General features: G+C 41.6%; 1 gene segment (V, D, J or C); it reads left to right on the top strand.

Moving 5' to 3' along the window:
- Nucleotides 1-4,348: 4,348 nt before the first annotated feature.
- On the top strand, nucleotides 4,349-18,226 carry LOC102006763. The segment is given in 3 exon segments: nucleotides 4,349-5,945; nucleotides 17,083-17,217; nucleotides 17,610-18,226. Coding segments are annotated over 3 exon segments (696 nt in total).
- The last annotated feature ends 1,205 nt before the right edge of the window (nucleotides 18,227-19,431 follow it).

The following is a 19,431-nucleotide window of genomic DNA, read 5'->3' as shown; positions in this document are numbered from 1 at the left end:
GAAATGATTAATGATACAGAAATAGCATGTAAGATGTGTATTTTATCTTGCACTTCCCTCTTATCTTGTCATGATCCAGTGGGAATATGGTGACCATGCATTGTCCGGTCTGCCGCTCCTGGAGAGCTGCCCCACCTCAGGAAGGCAAAGGGGGAGAGAACACTTCTGGGCTTGCAAGTTTGGGCTTCGTGCAACTCCATGGACTATCGGGAAGTGGTGCGTCACACATGGCTCTTGGTCTTGCTGACTCTACAGTGAGTACAGATCCAGGCCTAAAGAATCTTCAGTCTCTGGTCCATGCAGCAAGGCAAAGGTGAGCATCCAAATTGTGACTCTGCTTCATCCTATGCTGTGGACGACCTGAGAGAAGTTGAAGGATCCTCACTGGGTGATATTCAGGAGTATAGCTTCCATACAAAGAGGGCACACAAATACTCAGAGAATTTTTCACAGCAGTTAGCAGCAGCTGAACATGGGGTTTATGAGCAATTTTTGCCTCTTTTTTCTATTATCTTTCACAAAGTCATATAAAGCTTTAGTCTCTACAAGGATCTCTATTTCCAAGGTTTTTATAGGCATATAAGACCCTGAGACCTAAAATTTCCAGGATGAAGGCACATACCTCACACCCCACTCATCCTCGTGATGGTTGGTAAATCTCAATAGGCTCAGTTTCTTCCTTTTTTTGAGAATCCTCTAAGCATTTGGAGGATTTTCAAAGTTAAATGTAGGACAAGAAAAATGAAGAGTTTGATAATAGGGACAGTTGATACCTGTTTACTATTTTGGGCCTTTAAGACAGCTTACAAAGTGAACATTAAATAGTTCCTCTAATACCATGATCCAAATCGGCATGTGCTTACTTTTCCGAACCTGATGGCAGTTGTTTTAAAAAGTGGACATATTCTGGTCATATTTAAAGTCACAAAAAATATGTTTGTTAGCATATTGGATATGAACTAAGACAGCCTTATGTTTGGAAATGAGTCACCAGAGGATTTGCAATGATGTCTCCTTAGATGGGAAGGCAGGCAGAAGCAACACCAGGAGGCAGGTGGAAATAAGAACTTGCAGTGAAATGTACTTCAAATTTCAAGATTACATCAGACCTCCCAACAACAACTGTCCCTGAGGCACATGCATACATAGGATTCTGGGGTTCTGGGTGCAATCTGAACTGGAGGTGCAAATATAGGGACAGAGGTGAGATCACCAGGAAGTGAGTGTAAGTAGATGAGGGCAGACGAGTACCACCATGTAACCCAGTCCTGAGGGGAAACCAGCGCTGGAAGCTGTGGAGTAGAAGGCACTGGTAGGACAGAAAGAGAGACAGAAGGGGAAAGAGGGAGAGAAGAGACATAGAGGGAGAGAGGAGGAGATTCTGGAGCTAAGGCAGTGTTTTAAGAATCTCTTTTTCTTTCACAAATGTAAAATGAAAGTGTTGAATGAACCTAAACATGTCCTTTAGGGCCAGTGTTACAAATGGTCCAAACATTGCCTCTTACAAGATCACAGCTCTGCCTGGGCAGGGGCAAGGGTTTAAAGAGTACTTCTATAAACAGATGGGAACTTGCTGCCACCTGTTGGCTAGTTCTGTGCAGAGCAAGCTCCAAGGGAAATTGCTCTGAACATTCTGCTTTCAACATCATGAAATAATTTTTCTGCCATGCTGTGATTTAGTTTAATAAATGCAGCTCTGTTTACAATATATCAGAGTATTGAAGCTGTGAGGAACGTGATGCCTCGCGTGACCCATTATTTCCTTAGAATGTGCTGTGCGAAGTCATTTGCTTAGTTCATCAAGCTTGATTCCCAGTGTCCTTTCTCTAATTTCAACTGCTCTCACCTACCCCATCCATAAGCAATTACAGCACAGTCCAATTGCCTATTTCCAACTAATAAAAGAAAACCTGCACAAACTCAAATAGCTGTTTAAATACTATAGACTCCCAATAAAAAGTATTATAAAGCTCCAACTGACACTTTTTCTTCCCCAGGATCAGAGATTTCCCCAGGCAGGTAGAAGATGTTTAAGATAACTTTTATAAAGGAGTGAGCACTTCTGCCCCCTGCTGGTCATTCTCTTGCACTGCAGATTCCTAGGAAGGCTGTTTCTCAGGTTGCTTCTTGCAAATATAGTGAAATATTTTATCCACCATCCTGTTACCCAGTTTAACCACCACACAAGAGCATCCAGTGCCTCATTTATGGCAAAAAGTAAGACAAAATTTCATAACACAATAATGGGAGAATAACAATAGTTAATACAATGTATTTTGTATTCTATAAAGTAGTTGCTCAGACTACAGATTTGCACATAGAAATTTCTCTGATCAGTATTAGCACAAGCCTTCCTTTTCAATGAACAAAGAGACACTAATAGTATGACTGACTTGCATTTTTCCTTTTTCCTTCTGTCCTTTTCCGTCTACTCCGTGTTAGTTGCTTTTTCCTTTTGAACAATTTCTTCCCATTTCACAATATCTATTGTGCATTTTAGACCTTATTTTCTCTTTGAGTTTCTCACACCAGGGAGACAATATGATATTTATACATGTGAGTCTGAGTTATTTCACTTCTGAATATGGTTTCAAATTGCATCCACTTACCTATAAAAGTCTCAAGTTTATTCTTGTTTAAGTCTGAGTAGTCCTCCACTGTATAAAAATACCAGATTGTTTTTATCCATTCCTCAGTTGATAGACATTTGGGTAGTTTCCAAGATTTAGCTATCATAAATTGTGCTGCTATAAATATGGGTGCACATATACAATTGTGGTATGATGTTTTTGATTTTTCCAGGAAGATACCCAAAATGGGAATAGCTAGATCAATTGGGATCTCTCATCCTAGTATTTTTAGGAATCACTACACTGATTTCCACAGTGACTGTACCAGTCTACACTCCCACCTGTCCCTACCCACGCAGATATCAATGGTCCCAGGGAAAAAATGGTGGCAGGATGAGGAAATTATAGACAAGAGACAAAGCTAAAGTCAGGTTGAGCTCTCTCTCTCTCAATGGGAGGAGAAGAACCGAACAATAACAGTAGGGGTGTTTATTTATACTTCTGACAAGGTTAGTATTGGGAGACACAGGGTTGCCTAGCGACTGATGACTGGAATTGTCTCAAACAGATGGTTTTCTCAGGACCAAAGTATTTCCAGCTTCAGCAGCTCCTTATACCACCAACAGTAGAAAAGGGTTCCTTTTTGCCCAAAGCCCCATCAGCATTTGTTCTCAGTTGATTTCTTGATGATACTTATTCTTTCTGCATTGAGATGGAATCTCAGTGTTGTTTTAATTTGCATCTCTTGAAGGACCAAAAATGTTAAACATTTTTTTGTGTATTTATTTTCCATTTGTATTTCTTCATCTGAGAACTGAATATTCATCTCAGATCCCTTTTTATTGATTGGGTCTTTGAATTTGGGAGGCTTGATTTATTTGAGTTCTTTTATGTTCTACATAGAAGTCCTTAGTCTGAGAGACAACTGGCTCAAATTTTTCTCACTCTGTGGGTTGTATTTTCACTCTGTTGGTGATTGCTGTTGATGAGCAAAAGCTTTTTAATAACCTGACATCTAAGTTGTTGGTACGTTGAAGTATTTCCCATGCAGATTGGGTTTTGTTTATGCACTGTCTGCCTACACTTAAATTTTCAAGATTTCTACCTACTTTTTCTTCCAGTCGATTTAGTGTTTCTGTTTTAATATTTAGATTTTTAAACATTTTAATTTTAGTGCCTGGTGATAGACATGGCCCTAGTTTTATTCTTCAGCACGTAAGGAGCTAGTTTTTCCAGCACTATTTATTAAAGAGGCTACCTTTCTTGCAGTTAACATATTTGGTCCCTTTGTCAAAGATAAGGTGGTTGAATGTGTTTGTTGTTGTGTCCGCATCTTCTAATCTGTTCCACTGATCCTAAGGTCTGGATATTTTTCTTTTTTGCTAGAACCATGCTAATTTTATCACAGTATTTTTGTAGTAGAATTTTAAGCCAGGGATTGTGATACTTCCTGCCTTGCCTTTGTTGCCTGGAGTTGCTTTTGCTATTATAGGCCTCTTATGTTTCCAAATGAATTTAGGAATGATTTCTCCAATTCTGTGAGGTATGCTAATGGTATTTTGATTAGGACAGCATTAAAACTCTATGACAGTATTGGGATTAGGGTCATTTTCACTATGCTGGTTCTTCATATCCATGAGCAAGGGCATAGATCTTTCCATTTTCTGATATCTTCTTTAACCTCCTTTTCCAGAGTACTGTAGTTTTCAATGCAGGGGTATTTTACTTCCTTTGTTAGACTGATCCACAGCATTTCATTTTTTTTGGATACTATTGTGAAAGGTGTTGTTATCCTCATTTCTCTCTTAGTTCATTAAAATTTATGCATAGGAATGACTGAGATTAGGGCACTTTCTTGAAATTTGCACCCACGGCAAATGCCTCACTCGCCACATCCTAGTCTGTCCCAAGTATCGGGGATTCCAAGGACACAGACTATTTTACAAATCTGGTGCTTACATTTTCACTGTGAAGAGGAGACCAGCCCTGAGAATAGCGTGAGGCACGGGTAAAAATGATACAGTGTTCCCATCACAACCAGTGAGGAAAGTTCAAGTCCTTCCCTTCTGGACCACAGCTTTCTGAAGGAAAAAACCACCCAGGCTCTCACCAGAGCCAGAGTCACCACAGGAATGAACTCAAGCCTGTTAGGCATGGGTGAAGGCGCCTGGTTGGGAGCAGAGGGGTCATGAGGTCTTGAGGAGGAGAAGAATTCAGAAATCTAGGGGTCAAAGAGCAGCCCAGGGAACAGACACCAGGGAGAAAAGGAGGTCGGGTGAGACACACACTCAGACAGTAAAGAGCAGGCAGGGCAGATCACACTGGATCCTCTTCCAGAGCTCAGGGAAATCCCAATTGCAGGGCTGCCGGTGTAGCTCCTGGCAGAGTGCTCACCAGCACGCGGAGGTCCCGAGGTCAGTCTTCAACTTCCCACAATAAAAACAATCCTCAAGAATGATTTTACATCTTGGGTACTTTCTTATAATCGAACACTTATCCTTATATAGGAAAATCACAAAAAATGCTTGAAATATATAATAAAGGGAAAATTATGAAAATGAATCACGGTGTTGTACATGACCTTGCCATTCTCCATAATTATTTAGGATACATAGGAGGCATTCAGATGACCCAGACTCACTCTCTCTTTCCATCACCCTTGAAGACCCGGGCTTCATCTCCTGCAGGTCCAGTCAGAGCCTTCTATGTAGTGTAGTACAGTCCTACTTGCGTTGGACTGTATGCAAACGAGGAGAGTTTCCATGGCGCATGATTTCTGAGGTTTCCAAAAAGTACTCTTGGGTCCCAGACAGGTTCAGTTGTACTGGATCAAAGACAGAATTCACATTCAAAATCATAGAGTGGAGGCTGAAGGTGCTGGAGTTCATTACTGTACACAATGTACACATGCTCCTCCCACAGTGATACGGCTCCAAACACAAACCTCCCCGGCTGAGGAGGCTCAGCTGCCCTCTGGTGCTGCTGTGCACCATGGCAGAGTCTGTGGGTCCACATGAGAGGAAGAAGCTGAAGAACACACAACAGGTTGCAGAAGAGGCCTCTGCACAGGACTAAGAGGAGAAAACAAAAGAGCCTAAGGACCTGTGCTCTGGTGCGGACCCAGACTCACAGAGTAGAAGGACGTGACTGGCTTCCACAGGTTCCTCTGAGCACCGGAAATTCTATTCTTTTCTGAAATTGGATGTAAACCTGAGATGATTAATAAGATGAAATTAGAATATAACGTTTGTACTTAATCAGCCTCTTCTCTCTTCTTATGCCAGGATCCTGAGCAGATGTGGTGGTGCGCATGGTTCACTCGGTCTGACTGTCACATTGAGAGAGTTGGCCTACACCTCAGGCAGAACCACAGAGGTAAAGAGGTCCCTTCCTGGCTTTGAAATATGGGCCAGGTGCAATAGCAATATGGGGAAATGGAGCATTATGTGGGGCTAACACCATGATTAGTAATGATCCTGGCCATGTATTCATTATGTCCTATCACATATCCCCCATCCATCCAGTGGATACAGGTGAGCACCTAAAATATGAATGTGACTTCATCAGAATCCAGGGACGACTTGATAACAGAATCCAGGGATGACTTGATGACTTGATAACTTGATAACAACCTGCACTCATTACAGGAATACCACAGAATGCACTGATATAACTATGACGCGAAGGGGCAAGAGAATTCTCAGAGAATTTCTCCCAGTGAGCAGTAACAACTGGACAAGGAATTTATGACTAAATTATGCCTTGTCTTTCTATTAGTACTCACCAAGATATATAAGAGTTTATGTACCATAAGGACCTGTGTTTTTAAATCTTCTATGGGAAACAAAAGGTTGCAACCTAATGTTCTTGAATTAAACAGTGTACTCCACAACTCCATCCTATTTTACAACAACTGGGAAATTACAATAGGCCAAGTTTCTTCCTTTCATGAAAAATCCATCAAGACTACTACTATTCCCAGATAAAGTGTAGAAGGAGAGAAAGAGACTGAGCATAGGGACTGTTAGTACCTATGATGTTATTGTTGGTCTTTGGGACATATAAAATAAATACAAAAAAATCCCATTTTAATATTCTCTGTTTTTATCTGGGTCATAATGGGTCTCCCTTCCCTAATCTTATGAGGCACTGGTAGATAGGGTGAAAGGTAAGCAGACATTTGTCACATTTTGAAAGAAACTTTGTTGATGTATTGGACATGAAGTAAGAGAAAAGTAGCATCAAGCATTATTTCAACATACGTTTGGACCTGAGCAACCAGAGAAATTGGAATGATGCTTTCTGACACTGGGAATGGGGCTGCAAGCTACTCTAGCACACAGGTGCGAATCAGGACTTGGATTGGAATATATTAGAAAGTTGAAGAGCTGCCACACTTCCAACTTGCAGTGTCCCTAAGGCTGATGCACATGTGGAGTTCTGGATGTTCAGGGAGGGAGTCTGAAGGGGAGAAGCAAATGTAGGGATACAGGGTGAGATCACGAAACAATCAGTGCAACAAATGAGGGCAGACTAGGCTCTGGCTGATTACCCAATATGCAGAAGTCAGCACATGAGAAAGAACCGGCACTGGAACCTGGGAAGGAGGGGTGGCCAAGGATGGAATTCAACTGAGAGCAAGAGTTCACCAAGCCATGACATTACGTCAAGAATGTTGTATTGATTACTTTTCTCTCATTGCTGAGACAAAATACCCGATACCCAGAATTAAGGAAGGAAAGATTTATTTAGCTCACAGTTTGTGGCTGGTTCCAAGGCAGAGTGACACATGGCAGAGGGCAGCAGTTCATGGTGGCAAAGAGAGCAAAAGCAGCAAGAGCACAAGGAGAGGAGCTGATGGCAAGCAGCTTCTTTCCCTCCCTTACACTATATGCAAACTACCCACCCCAGGCCAGGCGTATCACTCAACCAGCAATCCCTACAATGCACCATGAATCAATCGTAAACTCTAGAAGCCCACCCCATGACTGCATGAGGCTTTGGGGGAACATCCAGACACAAACCATAAGGAATGTCTTTTTAGTTTACAAATGTGAAATTTAAATGATAAATGAAAAAATATGTCCTTTAGATGAAAATTCTGTTAGGTGGTCCAAACACTCATCAGAATTAATTTCCGTAGATTCATTTTTATGACCGTCACGGCCGTTGGGCTTTGGAGTGGTTGTGCTACCTTGTTTGGTACACACTTCTTGTACTTCTATTTTGAGATTTGTAGATCAGTTTTCAGTCTGAGGTGTGAAAGGCTGAATTTGGGAAAGAAGAAAGGAAGCAAATGACCACAGGTAGATAAAGGAGGCCAGAAGTGAAAGGTTATGAAATGGTAGGTGTTCAAGATTCCAAGGGGCAAAATGGAAAAGTTGTTCTGACAGACTAAATATGACCAGATACTTTTCTAAAGGAGGTGATAAATTTTTTTGGTTTAGCCATCGGCAACCCAGGGTCCAGTGAATCAAAACACATAGCAATCTAACAGATACTGACAGCTATTCGTAGAATGATCTCCCACAGAAGAAGAAATCCAAGTTCCTTAATTTTCTCCTGGCCCAGCAAAACACAATGGAATAAATGAAGAAACACAAGCTCGCAGGCAGAGTGAAGCTGCAGGTTCTGGGCTGTATGAGGAGGAGGCAGCTGGTGCAGTGCGGTTCACTGACCCATGACCTGGGAGGAGGCTTTTGCACAAGGCTAAAGCACTGTGGGAGGGCGGCGATAATATTGCTGGCAGTAATACCCTGCCATGTCTTCAGGCTGGACTCTGCTGATAGTGAGAGTGAAATCTGTCCCAGTGCCACTGCCAATGAATCTGTCAGGAACCCCAGGTGCCCTTGAGGATGCAGAGTAGATGAGCAGTTTGGGAGCCTGGCCTGGCTTCTGTTGGTACCAGGCTAAAGCTCTGCCGATGTTCTCACTGGACTTGCAGCTCATGATGACTGTGTCTGCCGGGACACCGGCCAGGAAGTCTGGAGACTGGGTCATCACAATATCCCCTCTGGCACCTACAATCAAAAGTGCACACTGCTCATACACATGCACACACCAATTTTAACATAAACCCATTGAAATGTGTCATTTGAAATGCACTTTAAATGGTATTAGAAGTCAACATATTATTGGGTCCATGGTGGAAAGAGCCACTATTCACCACTACAACTTAAAATTTTTTTTCAAAGACATTAGCCTGAAGAAACCACAGTGCTGAGATTTCTCACCAGAGAGACACAGCAACAGCAACAAGATGACCTGAGTGTCGTGCTGGCCCTCTCTGCCCAGTGCAGCTCAGTTCTCCTTGCAAAGACCTGCTTTATAAAATCTGAGCAGCTGGGCTGGGCTCGGAGGGGCACATGCAAAGCAGCAGCAAATGAGGAAGCACACTGCATGAGCACTGGGCTGGGAATGTTTCTGATAAAAGTCAAGAGCCAGGAATAGCATCACAGAAAGTGTAGTTCTGTGACTAAATGAGATGCAGAAGACACCCAAGAAGCACTAAGACAAATTAGAAGCACAAACACTCCACACTGCTAGATGAGGGCAGAAAGAGCCTCTATCTTAAATCAAAAATAATTTGAAATGGATTCAGATCCCAAAAATCCCTACCATATCTAATCCTGTAAATAATAAAATATGCTGCAAAGCAATAGATTTGTATTGGTTTGTTGAAAGGAAGAGTTAATGCTTACTGTTTGATTAATCTTGCATGTCTATGTCTGGTGATCTGAACAACTACTTTGAAGATAACAATATGTATAGATGACAACCATTATTAATTTCCTACCCCCTTGTTTTGAAATTCTGTATCATTTTTATGGGTTTTGATTGTTTTGTTTTGGCCTTTGTGGGGGTTTTGTTTGTTTGTTTGTTTGTTTTCTTTGTAAAATAAAATTTAAAAAGAAATTGAAATGGATTCAAATCCAAAAGAAAAGGACTAGTTTCCTCCCATAGCTAATCCTATACAATAATAAAGTACACTGCAAAGTCATAGATAAATAAAAACACACAGAAAGAAAAACAGAGAGAGAGAGACAGAGACAGAGAGAGATTAAGGGAGGGAGAGGTGGGAAAGAATATGTGAAAGAAGTATTAACGGAGGGAGAGGAGAATAGTGGAGGCAAAAGGAGAAGAAACAGAATGTTAAAAATACAGAAAAATAACGCTATGTCTGAAAGTCTCTGCTCAGAAAAAGAAGTGTTTATAAGGAAATATGGGATGTGTGTAAGTCATAATGGAGCCATCAGCAGTACTTCCAGGAAATGCTGATGCCCGTTCTCCAGGCAAAGGGAAAATGAGAGCCAAAAACATTTCAGTCACATCTAAGCTGGTAGCTGCAAGGATAAACATAATGAAAAAAAATTTATTATTCAAATCTCTTTAATAGTTCATTGATGATGGAGTGAAATATTACCAATGTATGCTATGGGGTTTATAACATACAAAATTAAAATGAGTGACAATAGCATAATGGAAACACTATCACCATAGCAGTCATTTTGAAAGGAATGATAGAGGGGATAACTAGACAAGTAGATTCCAGTTACAGCCACCCATGAAGAAGGCCATGGATGGAAACCACAGGTGATGCCCTAAGGAACAACCTTGATGCATTTCTAAAGCAATAGAAATCCCTGAACAGCATGAGCAGAGAATTAATTTTATTTGCCTTTCCCTTTTGGTAGCTCTTGTCAGTAGTAACTGTCATTTTTGTTGTTGTTGTTGTTGTTGTTGCTCATCAGCCACCTATCTGTAAATTGGACTCCTCTTAAACTGAATCTGAGCTATAAAAATTAGTTCTTGATAAGAACTTAGTACATTCCTGGACTCTATGCTCAGACCTCCCATCTGCTATTTTATTTACTCCTCACAGCAAATTTGTAGAGATGCTTTATGTTCCCATTGAGAAATTTGAGGCATGGTGGAAAATAAAAAGTTGACTGTCTGGTTACTTTTCTCTTGTTGCTGAGACAAAATACCTGATGCCCAAAATTAAGGAAGGAAAGGTTTATTTAGCTCACAGTCTTTGGTGGTTTCAGCCCATACTCAGCTGGCTCCAAGACAGGGTGGCACATGGCAGAGGGCAACATTTCATGGCAGCGGGAGACACAAAAACAGCAAAAGCAACAAGAGCACAAGGGGAAGAGCTGTGGCAAGAAGCCTCTTTCCCTCCCTTACATTGTATGCAAACTGCCCCCCACCAGGGCGGGTGTAGTTCTCACACCCATAATCCTAGCACTGGACCATGGACCAATCAAAAATTCTAGAAGCTCACCACCTAACTGCATGAGGTTTTGGGGGGACATCAGACACAAACCATAACATTGACCTAATGGCACACATAATTCACTAACTGCAGATTTAAGAATCTATTGTTATCTCTGAGCAATCTCCCATGAATCATACACACCTTCTGTACATAGGAAGAAATATGCAGACCAGAGGACACCACCACCTAGCTTATAGTATGGCTAGGTTTTGGGTTGCAAGTGAAACACGGGCATCTGTGTTGGCCGTATCATGACCCCACTCTGCTGTGAAACAGTATCAGGGTGTTCATGAGCAGTAAGCCTGAGCTGATCTAGTGACTATGGAAAGTCATCAAAGCCAAGAGCTGAAATACCACCTGCTCTGTGGCCACTGAATGAATTGTCCAACTGATACCCAGTCTGTATGTGAGTGTTTCACCCAGATGGTGTCTGTGAGCAGCCCCTATTTGTACAAGAGTCAGGTTTTTTGTATTTTCCATGAAATTATTCACTAGATGGTTACCCAATTCATTAAGCATGGTTCCTATGAAATGCTTCAAGATAGAAACTACCTTTAACTTTATATTAGGAAAGCCTTTAGCCACAATAAGAATTGGAAATTGACCTCCTATGAGAATTGTGTAACTTAAAATATGAGCTTCCTTTAATTACTTCCAAGATGCTCAGACTACCATAAAAGTATTTATGTTCAAGCACAAAATCATTTTCTTTTTAGGTGAGGTTAACTGGGGTAAATTTTGCATAGAATGAGAGGTATCTTTTTCTATATATATATATATATTTCTTTCTTTTGACAAATGCAGAGCTATGACTCTACAACCATAGTCAGATGATGGGACAGTCCACACCCTTGAAAATTCCCAGCGACCACATTGAAATCAACCTTCCCTCACTGCTGCCTACACCATGAATACATGCTCTAGATGCTCTTGAGGCCCTATATTCATGTTTCCTTTGAAGAGGGACATGAAAAACTTGTGCAAATTGTTATCCACTTTTAGAGAAAAGTGAGCTTTTCCTTGTTCACCAGCTACATTGGCTATTCTTTCTGTTCAAATTTTAGAGAGGTTCTGATTACAAAGTTCTTGGTGGACCCCCAACAAACACTTTACACTACATGACAAAGTCCACACCATCCTGGCTCTTACATGAGCCACACCCAATACACCTGCATTTTTCTTCTAGACACTGACTGACCATGCAACTTTGGAAGAGTTGATTTGTACAGGGAGCTTTAAGGTGCTACAGAGTTTCTCAACAACTATTTGTGGTATAGGAGACTCTCTTCATTATGTTTATGTCCCAAAATACGTGCTCAGTTCCAATTCAAAATGAACATATGAATAGGATTAAGTAGAAAACTCTTTCTTCTTCTTTTTTTTTTTTGTGGTAGTGGGAATCAAACTCACAACCTTCTGCTTGGTAGGCAGGCATCGTGCCCCTGAGCTATATGCCCAGCCCAGAAAATTCTTACTGTAGGGGCAGAAAGATTCCCTTCCCCGTATTGCTTTCTGTTACTTAAGTGAGACTGAAAGATTATAAGGAAGATGTTCAGTACATAGTCACATCCATCACTGGTACAGATGGAGGTTACACAGTGTCAACATTAGGAAAGCAGAGAAAGAGGCTTCAGAGAGACCATGTGTTGTTATGGTTTGTGTCTACATGTCCCCCCAAATCCTCATGCAGTCATGGGGTGGGCTTCTTGATATTTGTCTGATCCATAGTCCAGTTCTGGAGTTATAGATGTAAGTGCCACACCCTCCCTAGAGCGGATAGTTTGCATATGTAAGGGAGAGGAAGAGGCTGCTTGCTCCCATTCCTCCCTTTATGCTCTGGTTGCTTTTGCTGTTTTCCACCTCCATGAAGAGTTTCCCTAAGCCATGTGGCACTCTGCCTTGGAGCCAGCTGAGCATGGACTGAAACCTCCATTAACCGTGAGCTAAATAAACCTTTCTTTCCTTAATTCTGGGTGTTGGGTATTCTGTCCCAGCAACAAGAGAAAAGTTACCAAGACACTATGATTGTGAAGAAAGTTCAGAGAGATGAAATATTGCTAGCAATGAAGATGGAGGAAAGGGAGCCACCAGCAACCTTGCAGGGAACCACACGTGAGGGATTCCTTGCAGGAGCGTCCAGGTGGTGATGCACCCTGGCAATAACTTGACCTTCACCCATTGAGTCCTGTGTTGGACTTTGACCACCAGACTATAAAGAATGAATTTCTCATGTTCAAGCCAGTAAGTGAACAGTTCATTTTACACTAGAAATGGCAAACTAATGTACAAGTCCTCCCTGAGTTTTCCTATAAGGAATGCAATTCTCGAAGGACCTAAGTGACACCATCTTAATTTTATGCTGAGTCCTGCAAACCTTCTCATCAGGAGGCCAATAAATAAAGACAGCATGCAAGTCCAGGGCTACCAGGTGAGCTAATTCTACTCAGGGTGAGACCCTGAGTGGAGTTTTGTGACTCAGGCTGAAGCACAGTTAGAAGATGTTTATAATCCTGCTGACAGTAGTAACTTGCCACATCTTCAGCTTCCAGGCTGCCTGAGAAGACAGTGAAGTCTTTTTCCAGACTAATTGCCACAGAGCTGGACAGAGATCTCAGATTCCCCAGGCATATGCCCAGGAAAGGAGCCATTTAGCAGCCTGTCCTGGTTTCTGCTGCTACCAGACTGAGAAGTTCCTCTGGTTGAATGTCTACAGAAGACCCTGGCTGGACTTGCAATTCATGCTGACCACCTCTCCCGCAGACATAACCAGGGAGCATGCAGACTGGGTCATCACCAGATCCCTAGAGACCCCTCAACCCAGAAGGCATACTCACCATACATACATGCACACACCTCATCGTATATGTGTGAAAATTTGTCATTAACTGCATTTTATAATGGGAATTTAAGTCTATATATAGTGGGGTTCATATAGGAAGTTGATGCTATTCCCCATAACATCTTAATGTAATTCTTTCAACTTTAGAATGATCAGCAAATCAATTTCTCATCACAGACCCAGAGGAACAGGAATGTGAGGACCTACACATGAGATACCATCTCACTGCATCTGGCTGCCCAGTGGAGCACAGTTTCCATGGCAAGGCCCTGTTTGTTACATCAGAGCAGATTTGCTGGGCCTTGAGGCTCCTATGAAAAGGAATCAGCCAATAAGGAAGCAAATCCAGTGGGCAGTGCATTGGGAAAGTGGCTGATGTAGATCAAGACTAAAAATATCATGACAAAAAATGTATTTGTATAACAAAAAACAGATACAGAGGTCAAACTAGAAGCTCTAAGATCAACTTAGAAACTCCCAGTGACAACTACTAGCTGTTATGCTTTAGCTTCAAGTAAAATATATATTTAAATGGGTGGGGTTCTCCAGAAATGACACCCCAGCTACCTCAGATCAACAATCCCCATGAAATAATAAAACAAGGTGGGGAAACCATGCAAAAGAGAGAACTAATGAAGGGGAACCAGAAGACAAGCAAAGAAAAAAGGGAGGGAGGGGGATGCAAGAAAGGGGAGAGGAAAGAAGACCAAACAATGAAAACCAAAGAAGACCAAACAAAAGACAAATTTGGGATCCATTTTTAAATTTTTCTGACCAAAATATGCCTGAGCTCCTGAAATGATGAAGAGTATAGCCAACATCGAGCTCCAGTCTCCAACCTGTGCCTGGGCTGCACAGCTCAAGCCTGGGTCAGAACTCGCTCTTTGGGGGTCCTGTGAGGCCCTAAATTAAGCTGGGTCAAAACATCTCTCTCTCAGTGAAGTGTATAGTAAAGAATTAATAGAAAATACTCTCCCCACATCTACTTGAAGTGAAAAGAGGGCTCTAGTACATTGGGAAAAGAAGAAATAGAAAAAAAAACAAACAAGATTTCCTTGAAATTAATGCGTGAAGACCAATACCACCAAAGATTTATTCTCAAGAAATATCTGCTTTAGCAAGAATGAGAATGTCCAACCTTAAAATTGGCTGAAGAGAGCCTCACTGAAGAGATGCCCAAGTGAAAACCGGTCTGGGAGAGGACACCACCATGCAAATCCTCAAGAGTGCTTACAAATACTATTTTAAGGGCCATAGACAGCAAAGTCAGAGATACTTGCTATTAAAAATCAAATAGATTAAGTACAAATGAAAATATCAGAGAGCAAAGGGCTCTTCCCAGGCTTCAAATTTGGTACTTATGAAAGGATATTGAGGAAATGAATTATAAACTTGATATTATGTAAAAAGTGAAGGAAATTAAACAAAAAATAAATCACTAGTCAGCTTTATAAAATTGACATCTCAGTATATTTTATACACACTCCAAATTGTCTTTAGAGTCGTCACAAATATTTTTGACAAGTCAGTTTGTGTTTCCATATTTTATTTCTTCAAAGTGGTATCACCTTTTATATTTCTTTCAGTGGATTACATACTACAATTGTTCACTTAGGTGTGAATTATTAACATAAATTCTTATAATCTAATGTAACGACCTAGGATGCTGAGGTGCTTTAATATAAGACAGCCAAACTGCACATGGCTTGGAAAACTTCCCAATTTCCAAGGACAAGAATATGAAAGCTAACTAAATGTGCCCAAGTCTGATGCTAACAGCTCGGGGAATCCTCTCCATCTTTGTTAAATTTTAGAACTTTGTTTCTGATGGCTCCAATGAGCTGAAATTTATTTTCTTTCATTTCATTTACTACTGCTGATTTGTGTGAGACAGATAAAGGACAGGGCCTTCAGAGTTCACACTAGATCAGTAAGTAAACTTTTCAACCTCTTGAAGTGTTTGGAAAGAACACAAAGTCAGAAATAAAGTCACCCAAGACTGATGGTGCACAGCTGTAACCCCAGCGTGCTGGAGGTCGAGGCAGCAGAATTGAAAATTGGAGCCAAATCTGCACCCAATCTTGACAACACAGTGAGACTTTCTCTCAAATTCAAAACAATAAAAAGAATGGTGATGCAGCTCAGTGTGAATATCTTAGTTTTGATCCCCAATAGACACACACACACACACACACACACACACACACACACACAAAGATGATCAGCACATCCAAGGAATCTTTTACATATAATTAAAGTGCTCATTACAGAATAGTTATTTACATATTTTTCTGCAAACACATTTTCCAAAATGCATAAGTGGTGCACTGTACCTTTCGGGCTGTCATAAAAATACTACAAACGGATAGACTGATAATATGATGGTTCATTTTTGCACAGATTTGGAGAAACTCTAAAACTGATCCCTTTTCCATAGTGCCCATCTTAGATAAAACCCAGAACAATGTCACTCAGTGCTTCAAATTACCCTGAGACATTAAAAGACCAGATTCAATCATGATATTCTAATATTTAGACTATCTCTTTAAATTATGGACCATGGCCATGTAATCGCTATTGTAAGAAAGACTAGATATGAAATGAATGATTTATGATGATTCACAATAGAGTAGCATAAAATGATTCCTCATTCATTTTGCATAGAAATAAGAGCAATCTTTCCTTAAGAAAAATTTTGATAAATCTGGTGGGTGAGTCACATATATGTCATGTATATAATATATATTTTATGTATTTTTTGTATTTACCAAATTCAAAACATACTTACAAGGAATGTCATATACATTACATAAGACAGATATCTCTTCCTTTTCCTCTAGCCTTGAACAGAGTTACCACACTCCAGCTGGAACACAGATTTTGTTCTCTATACAATATTCTTTTCATTTTAGTGCTCTTATGTTATTTAATTTCAAGATCGTGGAAAAGATTTTTTCCAATCTTGTTTCTGAATGGTGAGAGTTCACCTGGTCACAGCAGAAGGGCTTCACTGCTCTGCTACATGCTGTGAAGGGTAGAAAATGCTAAGAACGAGGAGTCATGAAGTGAGAATTGCTTCTTTCTCTTCAAAGAAGCTAAGAGACATGAGACTTCCCCTCCCAGAGATGAACCTGGACACACTCCCCCATATGCTAGGGACTCTAGTCCTGTCTTGGATGGGCGGGGCCATGAGCACCGTGTCCCTGCTGCAGACCCAGATTTTCCAAGAGATCCTCTGACCCACTGCTGCAGGCAGCATGGATGGAGCTCTATCGCTTTTCCTCCAAACACAGAGGATATTTTATACCACGGGGCTCACGTGAGAAGCTTCTGCCACACTCCTCACTCTTTCTGCACCACCGCACCCACCGGGGAATTTGCATTTTGTCCCCCAGGGAGGACCTTCCCAAGCACGTGTGAGATAAAAGCTGGCTCTAATTTTGTCCTCACTGATCAGAACTCTTCAGTTCAGTTTCTCGAAATGAGGCTCCCTCTTCAGCTCCTGGGGCTGCTCCTGCTCTGGATCACTGGTAAGGACACAGGGAGATGAGGAGGGGCATAGGGTGAGAGAGTGAGTTCCGGGGTCCCACTTCTGCTGGGATGAGCCCTGTACATATGTGAGATGTGCAGTGCTGTCGTGAAGCACGGGTGAGTGAGGTGAGATCAGTGCGTGAAGAAAATTCCTAAAGGAGAAGGGACCTGACCTCTCATGAAGACTGCTACCAACAAAGAGAGGGATGGTCAGGTGAATTCTAGAGGGTCCCTTCTCACTAGAAATCTTGGGAGCCATCACAAAATTGAAATTTTAAATTGTATATGAAAATATTCTAAAATTTAGCTTAATAATTATAAGAAAGAGAAAACTATGAAAATGGCTCATTGTGTTTGTACGTGCTCTCACACTTCTCATTCATCATTTTAGGATCCACAGGAGATATTGTGATGACCCAGACCCCACTCTCTCTGTCCATCAGCCCTGGAAAGACGGCCTCCATCTCCTGCAGGTCCAGTCAGAGCCTCCTACATAGCAATGGAAACACCTATTTGCATTGGGTGGTACAGAAGCCAGGCCAGGCTCCACAGGGTATGATATACCAGGTTTCCAACCTGATTTCTGGCGTCTCAGACAGGTTCAGTGGCAGCGGGTCAGGGACAGAGTTCACACTCACCATCAGCAGGGTGGAGGCTGAGGACGCCGGAGTTTATTACTGTTTGCAAGGTTTATATGCTCCTCCCACAGTGACACAGCCCCGAACACAAACCTCCCTGCCTGGGGAGGCCCAGCTGCCCTCGTGCGCTGCTGTCTGGGGAGCAGCAAAGCAGTCTGTTCTGCGTGAGAGGAAGAGGCTGAAGAACTCAGAACAACAAGCTGCAGCTGAGGCCTCTGCTGAGGACAGAGAGTGAGGAGAACAGGGCTGCATGGACCTGAGCTCTGGTGAGGACGGGACACAGAGCAAGAACAGAGCTGACTTCCAGCAGTTCTTTTGACCTTGAAAATTCTGTGTCTTTATGAAAATAAATAAAACTAAATCAAATACACAACCATGAATTTAGTCTGAAATGATTAACAAGATAGAAATAACATGTAAGATGTGCACTTTATCTTGCAATTCCCTATATCATGTCACAATCCAGTGGGGATATGGTGACCATGCATTGTCCTCTCAGCCTATCTGCTGCTCCTGGAGAGCTGCCCCACCTCAGGAGGGCAGAGGGGAAGAGATCACTTCTGGGCTTGCAAGGCTGGGCTTTGTGAGACTCCATAGGCCATCGGGAAGCGGTGCATCATGCAGTGCTCTTAGTCTTGCTGACCCCTTGATGAGTACAGGGGCTGGGGATTTAGCTCAGCGGCAAAGCACCTGCCTGGCAAGTGCAAGGTCGTGAGTTCGGTTCCCGGTACCAGAGAAAAACCAAAACCAAAAAAAAAAAAAAAAGAAAGAAAAAGATGAGTACAGATCCGGGCCTAAAGAATCTTCAGTCAGGTCCCATCTCTCTGGTCCATGCAGCAAGGCAAGATGAGAATCCATGTTGTGACTCTGCCTCATCCTATGCTGAGGTGACCTGAGAGAAGTTGAAGGATCCTCACTGGGTCATATCCAGGAATATAGCTTCCATACAAAGGGGACAAACAATTTCTCAGAAAATTTCTCACAGCAATTACTAGCATTTGCACATGAGTTTTATGAGCAATTTTTGCCTCTGTCCTCCATTACTACTCAAGAAGTCATATGAGGTTTTAGTCTCTACAAGGATGTTTCTTTCCAAGCACTTTACAGGCTAATAAGAGGTCCTGACCAAATATTTCCTAGATTAAGGCGTGTACCTCACACAGAAACTCATCCTTATTATGGTTGGTAAATCTCAATAAGCTCTATTTCTTCATTTTGTAAAAATCCTCCATAACCACTATTATCCTCAAAGTTAAATGTAGGGTAGAAAAAATGAAGAGTTTAATAATAGGGACAGTTGATATCTGTTTATGATTCATGACCTTTAGGACAGCTTACAAAGTAAACATTAAAAAGTTTCTCCCCTACTATTATTCATATCAGTATATGCTTATTTTCCAGGCCTCCCAGTAGCTGTTTTGCAAGGTGGGAAGGTTCTGGTCATATTTTAAAGTCAAAACAAATGTGTTTGCTGACATATAGGACATGAGCTGAGACAGAGATATAAAATCACAGACTGCCTTATGATTGCAAATGAGCCACCAGAGAATTTGCAGTGATGTCTCTTTAGATGGG

This window comes from Chinchilla lanigera, unplaced genomic scaffold (assembly GCF_000276665.1).
Source record: "Chinchilla lanigera isolate Chin_1 unplaced genomic scaffold, ChiLan1.0 scaffold00069, whole genome shotgun sequence".
In the NCBI taxonomy this organism is placed as follows: domain Eukaryota; kingdom Metazoa; phylum Chordata; class Mammalia; order Rodentia; family Chinchillidae; genus Chinchilla; species Chinchilla lanigera.
The sequence above is the reverse complement of the archived record's forward strand: the minus strand, read 5'-3'. Positions and strand labels throughout refer to the sequence as shown.